The following is a 16,279-nucleotide window of genomic DNA, read 5'->3' on the forward strand; positions in this document are numbered from 1 at the left end:
ATCAAGTGCAACTGGACTTGGTATATATCCGTGAAGATGTTCCGCCTCTCATCCAAGAGGCTTCCTCAGTTCTGCCTTTCTGACTAGACCAAGCTAGTCTGACTAGACCAAGCTAGTCTGCCTGGCTGCTGATGAGACTCAGAATTTATCCTCTAGGAGTCGTTGTCACAGCTATAGATGTCCATGGCTCTTCGTGTCACGATGTTTGGCCGCGCCGTCGCCATGGGATCTATGGATTTGCATTTGTTTAGCCGCGACGGTGGTTGGGGGTGTTAGTTTGGACTTCATTGTTCAGTGGTCATGAGAGTGGTTGGAGCCGTTAGTCAGCGACTGTTGTTCTTGGAGGCTAGGCTTCTTGAGTCTCCTGGGTAGAGATGAGAGGACGGCATTGTAAGTGGGAGATAGGTGGTGTGGCAGACCTCCTCCTCTGTTGAGGGAGGGTTTTTCCAGTTCCACATAGATGGCTTCCTTCACCCCTCTTTCAACCCATCTATCTTCTCTATCCAAAATGTGTACGTTGCTGTCCTGGAAGGAGTGTGTCTTCTCCTTTAGGTGTAGGTAGACTGCTGAGTCTTGTCCTGAGGAGTTTGGCCTTCTGTGTTGGGCCATCCGTTTGTGTAGTGGTTGTTTGGTTTCTCCTATGTATAGGTCAGTGCAGTCCTCATTGCATTGTACAGCATACACCAGACTGCTTTTCCGGGTGTGTGGTACATGGTATTTGGGATGAACCAGTCTTAGTGGGAGTGTGTTGCTGGGTTTGAAGCATACCGGGATGCGGTGTTTGTTAAAAATTCTCCTGAGTTTCTCGGAGACCCCGGAAACATATGGGATGACTGTGTTATTCCTTCTGTTTCTTTTCTCCTCGTCGTTCATCCGGTTGGTCTTTCTGGAACGTGTTGCAGTTTTCACAAAGGTCCAACTGGGGTAGCTGCAGGTTTTTAAAGCTCCCCTCAGGTGTTTGTGTTCTTCTCGTTGGGCCTGAGTGTTGCTGGGCACATTGTCAGCTCTGTGTTGCAGAGTTCTGATGACGCCCAGTTGGTGTTCCAGACAGACAGACAGACAGACAGACAGACAGACAGACAGACAGACAGACAGACAGACAGACAGACAGATAGACAGACAGACAGACAGACAGACAGACAGACAGACAGACAGACAGACAGACAGACAGACAGACATAAAATAGTATGAAACAGAGGAAAAGAAATAGCAATAAAAATTCCCACAGCTTTTGACACGTGCACATACACATGTATGTGACACATACACATGTATATGCACATACACATGTATGTGACACATACACATGTATATGCACATACACATGTATATGCACATACACATGTATATGCACATACGTGTGTGTGCATGTGTATGTTACACATGTATGTGCACGTGCACACACACTCTTCAGCACATGTAAACTATCCTGCAGACCTCTGCTGTCAGCCAGAGCCCTTTTCACAAAGCCAAGAAACTTCCTTTAATGTGTGCGTCATAAAAGTGGCTGAGCTTTAGAAACCTCCCAAACATGTCAGTGTACAAGCCAGCGTGTGGACCGCTGCCGTCAAGCCAAACCCCAACCCTCAGACCCCCTCAGTCTGCTAAACACGGCTCAAACCCCAACCCTCAGACCCCCTCAGTCTGCTAAACACGGCTTAAACCCCAACCCTCAGACCCCCTCAGTCTGCTAAACACGGCTTAAACCCCAACCCTCAGACCCCCTCAGTCTGCTAAACACGGCTTAAACCCCAACCCTCAGACCCCCTCAGTCTGCTAAACACGGCTTAAACCCCAACCCTCAGACCCCCTCAGTCTGCTAAACCCAGCTTAAACCCCAACCCTCAGACCCCCTCAGTCTGCTAAACACGGCTTAAACCCCAACCCTCAGACCCCCTCAGTCTGCTAAACACGGCTTAAACCCCAACCCTCAGACCCCCTCAGTCTGCTAAACCCAGCTTAAACTCCAACCCTCAGACCCCCTCAGTCTGCTAAACATGGCTTAAACTCCAACCCTCAGACCCCCTCAGTCTGCTAAACATGGGCTCAAACCCCAACCCTCAGACCCCCTCAGTCTGCTAAACATGGCTAAAACCCCAACCCTCAGACCCCCTCAGTCTGCTAAACATGGCTTAAACCCCAACCCTCAGACCCCCTCAGTCTGCTAAACATGGCTTAAACCCCAACCCTCAGACCCCCTCAGTCTGCTAAACCCGGCTTAAACCCCAACCCTCAGACCCCCTCAGTCTGCTAAACACGGCTTAAACCCCAACCCTCAGACCCCCTCAGTCTGCTAAACCCAGCTTAAACCCCAACCCTCAGACCCCCTCAGTCTGCTAAACACGGCTTAAACCCCAACCCTCAGACCCCCTCAGTCTGCTAAACATGGCTTAAACCCCAACCCTCAGACCCCCTCAGTCTGCTAAACATGGCTTAAACCCCAACCCTCAGACCCCCTCAGTCTGCTAAACATGGCTTAAACCCCAACCCTCAGACCCCCTCAGTCTGCTAAACATGGCTTAAACCCCAACCCTCAGACCCCCTCAGTCTGCTAAACACGGCTTAAACCCCAACCCTCAGACCCCCTCAGTCTGCTAAACCCGGCTTAAACCCCAACCCTCAGACCCCCTCAGTCTGCTAAACCCGGCTTAAACTCCAACCCTCAGACCCCCTCAGTCTGCTAAACATGGCTTAAACCCCAACCCTCAGACCCCCTCAGTCTGCTAAACATGGCTTAAACCCCAACCCTCAGACCCCCTCAGTCTGCTAAACCCGGTTTAAACCCCAACCCTCAGACCCCCTCAGTCTGCTAAACATGGCTTAAACCCCAACCCTCAGACCCCCTCAGTCTGCTAAACATGGCTAAAACCCCAACCCTCAGACCCCCTCAGTCTGCTAAACATGGCTTAAACCCCAACCCTCAGACCCCCTCAGTCTGCTAAACAGGGCTTAAACCCCAACCCTCAGACCCCCTCAGTCTGCTAAACATGGCTTAAACCCCAACCCTCAGACCCCCTCAGTCTGCTAAACATGGCTTAAACCCCAACCCTCAGACCCCCTCAGTCTGCTAAACATGGCTTAAACCCCAACCCTCAGACCCCCTCAGTCTGCTAAACATGGCTTAAACCCCAACCCTCAGACCCCCTCAGTCTGCTAAACATGGCTTAAACCCCAACCCTCAGACCCCCTCAGTCTGCTAAACCCGGCTTAAACCCCAACCCTCAGACCCCCTCAGTCTGCTAAACCCGGTTTAAACCCCAACCCTCAGACCCCTCAGTCTGCTAAACATGGCTTAAACTCCAACCCTCAGACCCCCTCAGTCTGCTAAACATGGGCTCAAACCCCAACCCTCAGACCCCCTCAGTCTGCAAAACATGGCTTAAACCCCAACCCTCAGACCCCCTCAGTCTGCTAAACATGGCTTAAACCCCAACCCTCAGACCCCCTCAGTCTGCTAAACATGGCTTAAACCCCAACCCTCAGACCCCCTCAGTCTGCTAAACATGGCTTAAACCCCAACCCTCAGACCCCCTCAGTCTGCTAAACATGGCTTAAACCCCAACCCTCAGACCCCCTCAGTCTGCTAAACATGGCTTAAACCCCAACCCTCAGACCCCCTCAGTCTGCTAAACACGGCTTAAACCCCAACCCTCAGACCCCCTCAGTCTGCTAAACCCGGCTTAAACCCCAACCCTCAGACCCCCTCAGTCTGCTAAACCCGGCTTAAACTCCAACCCTCAGACCCCCTCAGTCTGCTAAACATGGCTTAAACCCCAACCCTCAGACCCCCTCAGTCTGCTAAACATGGCTTAAACCCCAACCCTCAGACCCCCTCAGTCTGCTAAACATGGCTAAAACCCCAACCCTCAGACCCCCTCAGTCTGCTAAACATGGCTTAAACCCCAACCCTCAGACCCCCTCAGTCTGCTAAACATGGCTTAAACCCCAACCCTCAGACCCCCTCAGTCTGCTAAACCCGGCTTAAACCCCAACCCTCAGACCCCCTCAGTCTGCTAAACATGGCTTAAACCCCAACCCTCAGACCCCCTCAGTCTGCTAAACATGGCTTAAACCCCAACCCTCAGACCCCCTCAGTCTGCTAAACATGGCTTAAACCCCAACCCTCAGACCCCCTCAGTCTGCTAAACATGGCTTAAACCCCAACCCTCAGACCCCCTCAGTCTGCTAAACATGGCTTAAACCCCAACCCTCAGACCCCCTCAGTCTGCTAAACACGGCTTAAACCCCAACCCTCAGACCCCCTCAGTCTGCTAAACCCGGCTTAAACCCCAACCCTCAGACCCCCTCAGTCTGCTAAACCCGGCTTAAACTCCAACCCTCAGACCCCCTCAGTCTGCTAAACATGGCTTAAACCCCAACCCTCAGACCCCCTCAGTCTGCTAAACATGGCTTAAACCCCAACCCTCAGACCCCCTCAGTCTGCTAAACATGGCTAAAACCCCAACCCTCAGACCCCCTCAGTCTGCTAAACATGGCTTAAACCCCAACCCTCAGACCCCCTCAGTCTGCTAAACATGGCTTAAACCCCAACCCTCAGACCCCCTCAGTCTGCTAAACCCGGCTTAAACCCCAACCCTCAGACCCCCTCAGTCTGCTAAACCCGGCTTAAACTCCAACCCTCAGACCCCCTCAGTCTGCTAAACATGGCTTAAACCCCAACCCTCAGACCCCCTCAGTCTGCTAAACATGGCTTAAACCCCAACCCTCAGACCCCCTCAGTCTGCTAAACATGGCTTAAACCCCAACCCTCAGACCCCCTCAGTCTGCTAAACATGGCTTAAACCCCAACCCTCAGACCCCCTCAGTCTGCTAAACATGGCTTAAACCCCAACCCTCAGACCCCCTCAGTCTGCTAAACATGGCTTAAACCCCAACCCTCAGACCCCCTCAGTCTGCTGCTGCTGAGCCCCACACATCTTAGCTGCAGCGTTGGACGCTGTCTCAAAACACATCGCTGTCCTCTGAGAGATACACAGTCTGGCCTCCGACACTGGAAAAGCACAAGAAATATGAGCAAAAGATCTCTCCATCTCTCCCTCTCTCTCTGTCTGTCTGTCTCTCTCCCTCTGTCCCTCTCTCTCTCTCCCTCTGTCTCCCTCTGCCTTTCTCTCTCCATCGCCCTCTCTCTCGCTGTCTCTCTCCCTCTCCCTTTCTCTCTCCATCTCTCTCTCCCTGTCTCCCTCTCTCTCTCCCTTTCTCCCTCACCCTCTATCTCCCTCTCCATCGCTCTCTGTGTCTCTCCCTTTTTCACTGTGTATATGAGTGTTTGTGTTACTGTTGTTATCTTGATGTGAATGAAGAATTGGACCATTAAAGGTTTGGTTAAAGGTCAAAAAAGGTGTCTCTCTCTCTCTTTCCCCCTGTCTCCCTCTCTATCTCTCTCTCTCTGTCTGTCTCTCCCTCTGTCACTCTCTCTCTCCCTCCCTCTGTTTCTCCCTCCATCCCTCTCGCTTTCTGTCCCTCCTTCCCGCTCCCTCTCTCTCCCTCCCGCTCCCTGTCTCCCTCCCTCCCGCTCCCTGTCTCCCTCTCTCTCTCTGTCTGTCTCCCTCTCTCGCTCTGTCTGTCTCCCTCTCTCGCTCTGTCTCTCTGTCTTGTTTTAATACCTTCCGCTCTCTCTCCGCCATCTGCCCTCTGAGTGTGTGGTTACAGCAGACACCCTGCAGGCTCGCTGTAAGTCTTGCAAAACATTGCAACACTGCAAACAGCCGTCGACAAGAGGAACACTTCCCAAGCAGAACTTAAATGAACCTTAGAAAGTTTCACTCGCCTGCCAATACAGCATCAGCTTGGATGCCCGCTCAAACGTGTGTGTGTGTGTGTGTGTGTGTGTGTGTGTGTGTGTGTGTGTGTGTGTGTGTGTGTGTGTGTGTGTGTGTGTGTGTTCTTGTACTGAGACACCAAATGGAGTTTTTATCATTTAAAGTGAGGACATTTTGTCCAGTCCTCACCTCTTTAAGGTCTATTTTACAGTTAGAATTAGGGTTCAGGGTTAGAATCAGAACCAGAATCAGACAGTAACAATTAGGGTTCAGGGTTAGGGTTAGAATCAGAATCAGACAGTTAGAATTAGGGTTCAGGGTTAGAATCAGAACCAGAATCAGAATCAAACAGTTAGAATTAGGGTTCAGGGTTAGGGTTAGAATCAGAATCAGACAGAATTATGGTTCAGGGTTAGGGTTAGAATCAGAATCAGAATCAGACAGTAAGAATTAGGGTTCAGGGTTAGGGTTAGAATCAGAGTCAGACAGTAAGCATTAGGGTTCAGGGTTAGAATCAGAACCAGAATCAGACAGTTAGAATTAGGGTTCAGGGTTAGATTCAGAACCAGAATCAGACAGTTAGAATTAGGGTTCAGGGTTAGAATCAGAATCAGACAGTTTGAATTAGGGTTCAGGGTTAGAATCAGAACTAGAACCAGACAGCTTGAATTAGGGTTCAGGGTTAGGATTAGGTATGTAGTTCTTCTGATGGTTAAGGTTAGGGTTAAGGGCTATGGAACAAATGCAGTCAGTGAGGGTCCTCACAAAGACAGAAACACATGAATGTGTGTGTGTGGGGGGGCACATTCTTTCCTGGTCGCCATGACAATATTCATTACCAGACAAACAAAATTCACAAATTCTTAGGTGGATTGCCGACTCCTTCCTTCTGCTCCCTCCAACGCTCTGCTCTTCGTCCTCCCTCCTCTTCATCATACTCCACTTTGTCACTTCGGCTGATGGCTTGACAGGGAGACCCTAAATGGATAGGAAGTCACATTCAGATTCTTTCCTTCTCTTCTCGGAGCACCCCATCTGCCGGGTGATGGGGTTTGCGTGGGTCGGCGTGGTTGGCCTTGGCAGCGTTATGCCGCGGACGCCACAGGGTTATTTGTTTTGTGTCCTGGGTGATTCCAGCCCGCCAGTTAAGTATAGATTCCACAGGATGCGTGAAACCAAGCAGAAAGAACAGGAGAATTCCAAACAAGTGGGAATGAATTGGATGGAAGAGACTTTAGCTTCACTTTGAAAATGGAAGCCATGAGAATTCCCTTCAAACAAACAATATTTAAAAATGCAGAACAACTCAGAGCCAAAACCTTAAACTGATAATAAAACAAAACAAAAATTCCAGATCCAGTTCAACAGGTCAGTACAACACTAAAACATCCATTCCCACCTCTGCGTCATGTACAGGAATGCATCAAAGATGTGAAGAATAAAAAGGAAAAGGTAAAATCTGACCTGCTGTAGTTCTGTAGCCTTACAGTCTTTCTTCTTTTTTTCTTTTTTTTTGCTAAATGTATTTCTGATTTTTCCCTTTTTCTCCCAATTTAGTGGCCAATCGCTCCCTATTTTAGTTCCAACACCCAACCTCATACTGCATGCATTCACCAACTGCGTCTCTCCGGCCGGCAGTCTGGAAGGAGTCGCCTCGCCACTTCCGTGACCAGGCGACTCCAGGCCGAACCACTGCTTTTCCAACACACACATAGACGCATTCATGTGACGGACACAAGCCGACTCCGCCCCCCTCCTGAAGACAGCATTGCCAATTACTGCTGCTTCATCGAGTCCGGCCTGTCGGATCTGACGAGACAGAGGCGCGAACCCCGGTCCCCAGTGGGCAACGGCATCAACACAAAGCCGATGCTTACACCGCTACACCACTGCGGACCCCAGGCTTACAGGCTTCTTCTTCTGTTCCTCTCATCTGCAGACACATGAAGTTCTACAGCGAGGCGGCAGCCTTCTCCAACATAACGGTGACCGAGCATCAGGTGAACTTTGACCCCGAGGCCAGCTGGTTAAAGTTCCACCTGGGAATAAACCGCTACGCACTGTACAGCCGCCATGACACCAGTGTCTCCCAACTCCTCCACGACATGATGGCACTCCCTGTCATCAGCGCAGGTACAGAATGCATGAATGGATGGATGGAAATATATATGTATGAAATATATGGAAAGAACATGGATAATGCATGGATAAATGGATGGATGTGATAATAGATGGATGGATGGATGGATGGATGGATGGTGGTTGGGGAAAATCTTCATGTGGATGCGTTGAGTAGGTAAACCCAGTGCTTTTAAGTTTCAGAGTTAAAACGTAGAACAGTAAACAGGGATCGCTAGTTCGAATCCCCGTATTACCACCGGCTTGGTCGGGGGTCCGTACAGACACAATTGGCGGTGTCTGCGAGTGGGAAGCCGGATGTGGGTATGTGTCTTGGTCGCTGCACTAGCGCCTCCTTTGGTCGGTCGGGGCACCTATCTGGGAGGGGGGACTAGCATGATCCTCCCATGTGCTACGTCCCCCTGGCGAAACTCCTCACTGTCAGGTGAGAAGAAGTGGCTGGCGACTCCACATGTATCGGAGGAGAAATGTGGTAGTCTGCAGCCCTCCATGGATCGGCAGAGGGGGTGAAGCAAAGATCGGTATGGCTCGGGAGAGTGGGATAACTGGCCGGATAAAATAGGCGAGAAAAAGGGGGGGAAGTTTCACAAAAAAAGTAGAATAGGAACATCCATGCTAACCCTAACACTTACAATAAGTGCATTTAATGAAGGAAATCAGGAGAACTACTAGTCATCAGAGGTCATAAGTGCATCTAAACAAGCATCTAAGAGCAAAACCAGTGCTAAAGTAAAAGCACAAGAAAGATTTTTTTTTTAAATGAGTGAATACAATAAGTGCTAAGAGCAAGTAACAGGGTAGTAGTTCTTGAAGAGGTGAGTTTTCAACCTGCGCTGAAAGATGGGCAGCGACTCCGCTGTCCTGACTTCAGTGAGGAGTTCATTCCACCACTGTGGGGCCAGGACAGAACCGAGCCTTGACCGGGTCAATCGGCAGCAGGGGTATCTGAGCGACGGGGCAACCAGGCGTCCCGAGGCAGCAGAGCGAAGTGGTCGGGCGGGGGTGTAGGGCTTGACCATGGCCTGGAGATAGGAAGGAGCTGTTCCTTTCACTGCCTTGTAGGCTAGCACCAGAGTCTTAAACTGGATGCGAGCAGCTACTGGGAGCCAGTGTAGGGACATGAGAAGGGGAGTTGTGTGGGAGAACTTAGGGCGGTTGAACACCAGACGAGCTGCAGCTTTCTGAACAAGCTCCAGAGGTCTGATGGCCGACGCTGGGGCGCCAGCAAGGAGGGAGTTGCCGTAGTCCAGCCGGGAGATGATCAGAGCCTGGATGAGCACCTGTGCCGTCTCGTCGGTGAGGAATGGGCGAATCCTCCTGATGTTATAGAGGAGAAATCGGCAGGAGCGAGCAACCGATGCAACGTTTGCAGCAAACGACAGTTGGTCCAATTGAATAATGAGGAACAGGACGGACAGAGCATCAAAATGAAAACAGCCTTGTAGGACACACAACTGGAAGTGTGTCCGGATGGGAAGTCAGTAGTGACACTCCTGCTGTTACAGCCAGCGACTCCCACAGATGATTTGAGTCAGAGTCTGTCAGGGTTTATTCAGTTTATCTGATGACTTGGGGTTTGTTAGGGATCAGCATTAGGGTTTAATTATATCTAGGTTTAGTTTAGGTTTTGGTTGGGATTGGGTTTAGGGTTAGGTTTAGTTTAGGGTTAGGTTGAGTTTAGGGTTAGCTTTAGGATTAGGTTTTAGGGTTAGCGTTAGTTAGGGTTGGGGTTAGCTTTAGGTTAGGGTTAGGTTTAGTTTAGGGTTAGAGTAAGGGTTAGGTTTAGTTAGGGTTAGCTTTAGGGTTAGGGTTAGGGATAGTGTAGGGTTAGATTTAGTTTAGGGTTAGCGTAGGATTAGTTAGGGTTAGGTTTAGGTTGGAGTTAGGTTTAGTTTAGTTTAGGGTAAGGGTTAGGGTTAGGCTTGGGTTGGGTTAGGTTTAGGTTAGAGTTAGGTTTAGTTTAGGGTTAAGGTTAGGGTTGGGTTGGGTTAGGTTTAGGTTAGAGTTAGGTTTAGTTTAGGGTTAGGTTTAGGTTAGGGTTAGATTAGGGTAAGGGTTAAGGTTACGGTTACGGTTGGGTTAGGTGTAGGTTTAGTTTAGGTTTTAGGGTTAGGGTAAGGGTTAGGGTTAGGATTAGCTTAGGGTGACGGTTAGGTTTAGGTAAGGGTTAGTTAGGGTTATTAGGTTAATTTGCTAATTAGACATGACGCTCTGTTTTGTTTCTGTGGAGATAAGAAGTGTCACCGACTCTTCCTCTGTTTGAAGACATGTTAATCCCTCCCCGGCCAGCAGGGTGTCATGTCGTGTTGGACTTCAGGGAACAGGGAGACGAAATTGCGGAACTGAGAGAGAAAAGGGGGGAAATAATAAAAAATGAATTTGATTGACTAATAAAAAAAGGTCTCTGTCATGCAGATTACACCCAAGACGAGAAGGCGCTGAAAGGAGCGTGTGACTGTGCCCAAGGTGAGCTCTTATGGGGAAATGACCTGGGGGGCAAATCCATTCTGGGGCTGATTTGAATTATCAACCCAGATGCTCCACTGGGGGTGGCTCAGTTTCTTCTTTAAGATGCTTAGACTTAGTTTAAACCTCTTCAGTTTGTTTGAAATGAACCTGAGTTCAACCAAAACGGTTTTCTCTGTCTGATTTCTGAATCTGAGTTTAGAGATCAGGATGGATGAATGAGTCCAACTGAACTGCAGGACTCTGCAGTCATAAACGTCTGTCTTGTCCTCTCAGCTTTCATCTCTCGTTCGTTCTAAAAATCACAAGAGAGGAAGACAAACAGTTTACATCTTCCTGACTGGTTTTCTCTCTCCCTCCATCCTCTCTGTGGTATTTGCTGGTACTCTCAGAGACAAACACTGTGTTGTCTTTGTGACAAAGAAGACTTTGTTTTCTTTTGCTTCATAAATCACCGTGTTGGGATCTGTCTCTGGGGGAAAGAGAGAGGCCATTTCCCCCTTTTTTAATGTTCAAACGAAGAGCTGATACTGAATGAAATGTTTGATGTCTCTGCTGAAAGAGGAGCCATATCCTCCAGGCATCAACCTCAACACACTCCTACACACACACAATCCTGTGTAATAATTCATGACTGAACGTATTAGTACTACAGCCTCTCTGTGACTGTACCGCTGAACAGTAATGCCTCTATTGCTCTTCAATGGCAGTTATCATAGCAGTAACAGAGCCTGGTATCACTGTAGTACTGTAATATTGCAGTATTATATTACTATAGTACTGTAGTGTTGTAGTACTGTAGTACCATATCATTAACTGTAATATTGTAGTACCACATTTCTGTAGAACGACAGTACTATATTTTCATTGTATTGTAGTACCATAGTACCTTATTACTGGTGTATTGTAGTACTGTAGTACTGTAATACTGTAGTACTACAGTATTATATTACTACTATCAAAATGACCGATGTAGGAGCTGGAAGGCAAGAAAAAAACAATGTCAACAATAAGAACAAAAAAATAAAACACAAAACAAAGCTTCAGTGAATACTCCAGCCAAGGGCATAAGTTTGGTCTCAGTATTGGTAGGGACAATGCCAAGCAGTGCCCCCCCCCCGCCTTTCCAACCCACACACAACCCACACACTGAATTATGCTGAACAAGAAAATACTTTATTAAAATAAGTTAAAATTTACATGGCCACTAATTCACATTTAAAGCACTGCAACAATGTAAGGTGAGTAGAAGTAAAATGGGAACTGTGAGCTAATTCACACAAAAAAACAACATCATCAAACCTTACTTGTGCAGCCTACTAGCAGTTATTCACTAGTTTAACCCTTGTAATTGCTAACATTGGTTCAAAGACTAGAGGGGACACAGTTAGCTTTACTACTACCCAGGAAACGTATTAGCTACCAGTTATTCTTTCCACAGTAGAAGACTGGTGATAGTACGCTAGGCTAGCATGGTTGCATTTGTGTGGCACCGCATCCACGTGTCTTTAGATCGACCGGCAGATATTACAGAACCCAGTCAGTTAGCTTCAATACTAGCCTTCATTACATTCACTACACTACCACCTTAATAACACTTTTCCATAGCAGAATGGGTCTTAACGTTAGGCTAGGAGGCTTGCATTTTGTGGGTAGTTAGCTAGCTAGCTAACAACAGCCTAGCAGCTAGTCTACTACTTACTCTCTGGGTGGTGAAAAAGCTTCGGATGCCTCTTCTCTTTTTCGGTGGCATTTTCTATCTACAAAGCAGAAACACGGACAAAGATGTTGAGGCCAAACGAAAAGCTAATGTGAGGATTTACTTTCATGATTTCCTGGAGTATTTACGTCAACCAAGTCTGCGACAGCCAGCCTGATATCTTACCATCAGTCCCGCCATCCCGCAGCAACTCTGCCGCACACAGCGCGTCCTCTTCTTCTCTCCGGAGAGAGGTGACGAGAGGGGCTTCGATTCGTCCATGTGCTGAGAACGAGGTAACCCCTCGGCCAATCAAATGGCCGCATATCTAAACGTGTTGCCTGGCAGGTTCCACTGAAGATTGCGATGAGACGGCACGTCGGGAAAATAGTTCTCTACATACTTTAACACGACGAATGAGTTTGCGAAAAAATATTGTATTCAATGCATTATGTAAAAAAAATCGTTATATTAAAATATATCAAAATATTCCAAAACTCTGGTTGTGACATGTCCCTATGGTCCCTATGCAAACTTACGCCCGTGCTGTGACGTCATGTACCTATGCTGGGCCCTGTGATGGCCTGGCGGCCTGTCCAGGGTGTCCGCTGCCGGGACAGGCTGTCCAGGGTGTCCCCGCCACCCTGAGAGCAGGACAAGCGGTTGGATAATGGACGGATGGACAACGTGTTTATGGTGGTTTAGGTAAAATACGTATATACCGTATACTAACACACACATGTGAACTGCAGGTAACTATTCTGACTTACATACAAACTCGACATAAGAACAGACTCAAAACCGGAACTCGCTCGTAACCCGGGAACTACTTTTACCATATTACTGTGGTACTGTAGTACCATATTACTGTGGTACTGTAGTACCATATTACTGTGGTATTGTAGTACCATATTACTGTGGTACTGTAGTACTGTATTACCATATTACTGTTGTGGTTTAGTACTTTAGTACCATATTATTGTAGTGTTGACTATGGCAATACTATATATTACTGTGGTGTTGTAGTACTATATTACTGTGGTATTGTAGTACCATATTACTGTGGTATTGTAGTACTGTAGTACCATATTACTGTTGTGTTTTAGTACTTTAGTACCATATTATTGTAGTGTTGACTACGGCAATACTATATATTACTGTGATGTTGTAGTACTGTAGTACCATATTGTTGTGGTATTGTAGGACTGCAGTACTGATGTGACAACAAAGTACTAAAGTCTGCTGTGGCTTATCATGGTCGGCTGATATTTAAAAATCACTTCCTTCAGAGAAAAAAATACATGACATTGCTTTTTTTCCTGCCCTTTTTCTCCCCAAATACCCGGCCAATTACCCCATTCTTCCGAGCCGTCCCGGTCTCAGCCCCCCCCCCCTCTGCTGATCCAGGAGGGCTGCAGACTACCACATGCCTCCTCCCATACATGTGGAGTCACCAGCCGCTTCTTTTCACCTGACAGTGAGGAGTTTCACCAGGGGGAGATAGCACGTGGGAGGATCACGCTATTCCCCCCAGTTCCCCCTCCCCCCTGACCAGGCGCCCAGACCGACCAGAGGAGGCGCTAGTGCAGCGACCAGGACACATACCCACATCCGGCTTCCCACCTACAGACATGGCCAACTGTGTCTGTAGGGACGCCCGACCAAGCCAGAGGTAAGACGGGGATTTGAACCGGCGACCCCCGTGTTGGTAGGCAACAGAATAGACCGCCATATTTCCCGATGAAATTACTTTTGAATGATTTTCATAAACACCACACAGCTTCTGTCTATCGGTGGGACACAGGTGAGTGTACCTGTGTAGTGACGTAGTGACGTGTAGGTGGAGGGAAGACGCTGGCCCAGCATCCGGTCTACTCTGACACGAACCCCCCGGTGCAGCACAGGACTGCTGACGGACCGAAGCCAGGCTGGCCCTCGGCCAGTTACAAACACACACACACACACACACACACACACAAACACACACGTGTGTGTGTATGTGTGGTTGTTGTGTTTCTGCAGTAAACCGAGCGACCACATCAGCATGACACAGTGCCAACAGAAACACAGGAAAACAGAAATATCTTGCTTTGTTGTGACATTGGCCTCCTCAAGTCTGCCACAACGTGTCTCCGCCTCACAGCCAGACTGAGCCGCTGGCTCTTTCTGTCTTCTTTCTGTCTTCTTTATGTGTTTCTGAAGCTCCAGCCAGAGTCGGGCTGTGATGTTTGTTCAGTCTGCTTCATAAACCAGACAGACGGAGAAGAGCAGACGAGACCAAAGCTCTCATTATCTTAATTAACTTGTTACTTACTCCAGAAAAAAACACAAACACTGAGCAAAAGAAAAACGTCAGAGTGAAAGAAGCTTTCAGCTCCATTTCCATGAAGAAGAAAGTCAAAGCCGCGTCGGTGTCGTGAAGCTGGAGACAGAAGTCTGGTGGTAAACTGGAGCAAACCAAACTCGGACATGGTGTTGGCTGATTCAGAAACTAGGATAACATAAAAATGTTGATGAATCTTGAGATTTATTTTATTTATTTTCTGTCATGCCACAGTGATTTTTGATGAGATGAAAATAAAAACAGAGATTGTTGGAGGTGGGAGTCAGCACCTCCAAGTCTGAGGCCATGGTTCTCTACCAGAAAATGGTGGATTGCTCCCTCCAGGTTGGGGGTGAGGTGTTGCCCCAAGTGAAGGAGTTCAAGTATCTCGGGGTCTTGTTCATGAGTGAGGGTAGGATGGAGCGGGAGATTGACAGGTGGATTGGTGCAGCATCAGCAGTCATGTGGACATTGTACTGGAGCGTTGTGGTGAAGAGGGAGCTGAGGTGGAAGGCAAAACTCTCAATTTACCAGCCAGTCTTGGTTCCAACCCTCACCTATGGTCATGAGCTTTGGGTAGTGACCGAAAGGGTGAGATGGTGGATACAAGCGGCTGAAGAGTTTCCTCCGTAGGGTGTCTGGGCTCAGCCTTAGAGATAGGGTGAGGAGCTCGGACATCCGGAGGGAGCTTGGAGTAGAGCCGCTGCTCCTTCACTTCAAAAGGAGCCAGTTGAGGTGGTTCAGCATCTGATCAAGATGCCTCCTGGGGACCTTCCTTTGGAGGTTTTCTGGGCACGGCCAATGGGGAGGAGACCCCGGGGTAGACCCAGAACTCGCTGGAGGGACTACATGTCCAGTCTGGCCTGGGAACGCCTTGGGATCCCCCAGGAGGATCTGGAGGGCGTTGCTGGGGAGGGGGACGTCTGGAGTGCCCTACTTAGCTTGCTGCCACCGCGACCCCACCCCGGAGAAGTGGCTGAAGATGAACGAACGAACGAATGAATGAACGAATGAACGAATGAATGAAAATAAAAACCAAAATTACGTAGAAATTAACCAAATTAGAACGTGGAACTGAAACAGAAGTACAAATCAAAACTGAAATGAAAACTCTAAACTATCATAACTTTGGTAAAAAAACATGACACCAACTTGTTTAATTAATGAGCTCATCTTCATCAGAGGAAGAGGAAGTCATTAATTAATTCACAGAGATAAGGCCTGCAGCCGTCTGTCTGCAGAATGTCTCAGCTCTTCATGGACAGGAACCACGTCAGGCCAGCGTGAAGATGGGATCTTGAGGACACTTGATTATAATTTGTCGTTTCCATCCATCCTGACTGTTTCAGCCAGTTCCCACTCTGGTGGAGTTAGTTGAGCCCTAAACCTAACCTCTGACCTCTGACCCCTGACCTCTCTGTGCTGTGTTTTAGTGGTGAAGCCCAGCGGACACCACCTGAAGCTGGCTTTGAAGATGCAGAACTTTGGGAAGGCCATGTTTAAACCCATGAGGTCAGACCTTCATCCTCCATCCATCCAGACCTGCAGCCATGTGGCCTGACTGGTTTAACTGGTGGACATTAACACTGGTGTGACTGGAAGGAGTCTGAGTGTCATGTGATGTTGCTGGAGAACAGGAGACATGCTTACCATTACACATAAGGAGCAGGCTGTAGATCACAATACCTTACAAACATGTCTTTGGTTGTTCACCTACTCTGTGCGTGTGTGTGTGTGTGTGTTTATGTGTTTGAGTGAATATATGTATGTATGTAAACATGTGTATGTATGTGTGTACATGTATTTGTGTATGGGTGTTGTGTGTATGTGTTTTTGAATGAATATCTGTGTGTGTGTGTGGGGGGGGGGGTA

General features: G+C 48.3%; 1 protein-coding gene across 1 annotated transcript in view; it reads left to right on the top strand.

The window, feature by feature from the left end:
* fam20a (FAM20A golgi associated secretory pathway pseudokinase) overlaps window positions 1-16,279 on the top strand; it is a 56,824-nt gene that overhangs the window by 9,712 nt on the left and 30,833 nt on the right. The window contains exons 3-5 of the mRNA XM_056297568.1: window positions 7,720-7,913; window positions 10,335-10,385; window positions 15,841-15,919. Coding sequence (XP_056153543.1) covers window positions 7,720-7,913; window positions 10,335-10,385; window positions 15,841-15,919 — 324 coding nt within the window. The remainder of the gene's footprint in view (window positions 1-7,719; window positions 7,914-10,334; window positions 10,386-15,840; window positions 15,920-16,279) is intronic.

The sequence above is a fragment of the Lampris incognitus genome, chromosome 17, assembly GCF_029633865.1.
Source record: "Lampris incognitus isolate fLamInc1 chromosome 17, fLamInc1.hap2, whole genome shotgun sequence".
Lineage (NCBI taxonomy): Eukaryota > Metazoa > Chordata > Actinopteri > Lampriformes > Lampridae > Lampris > Lampris incognitus.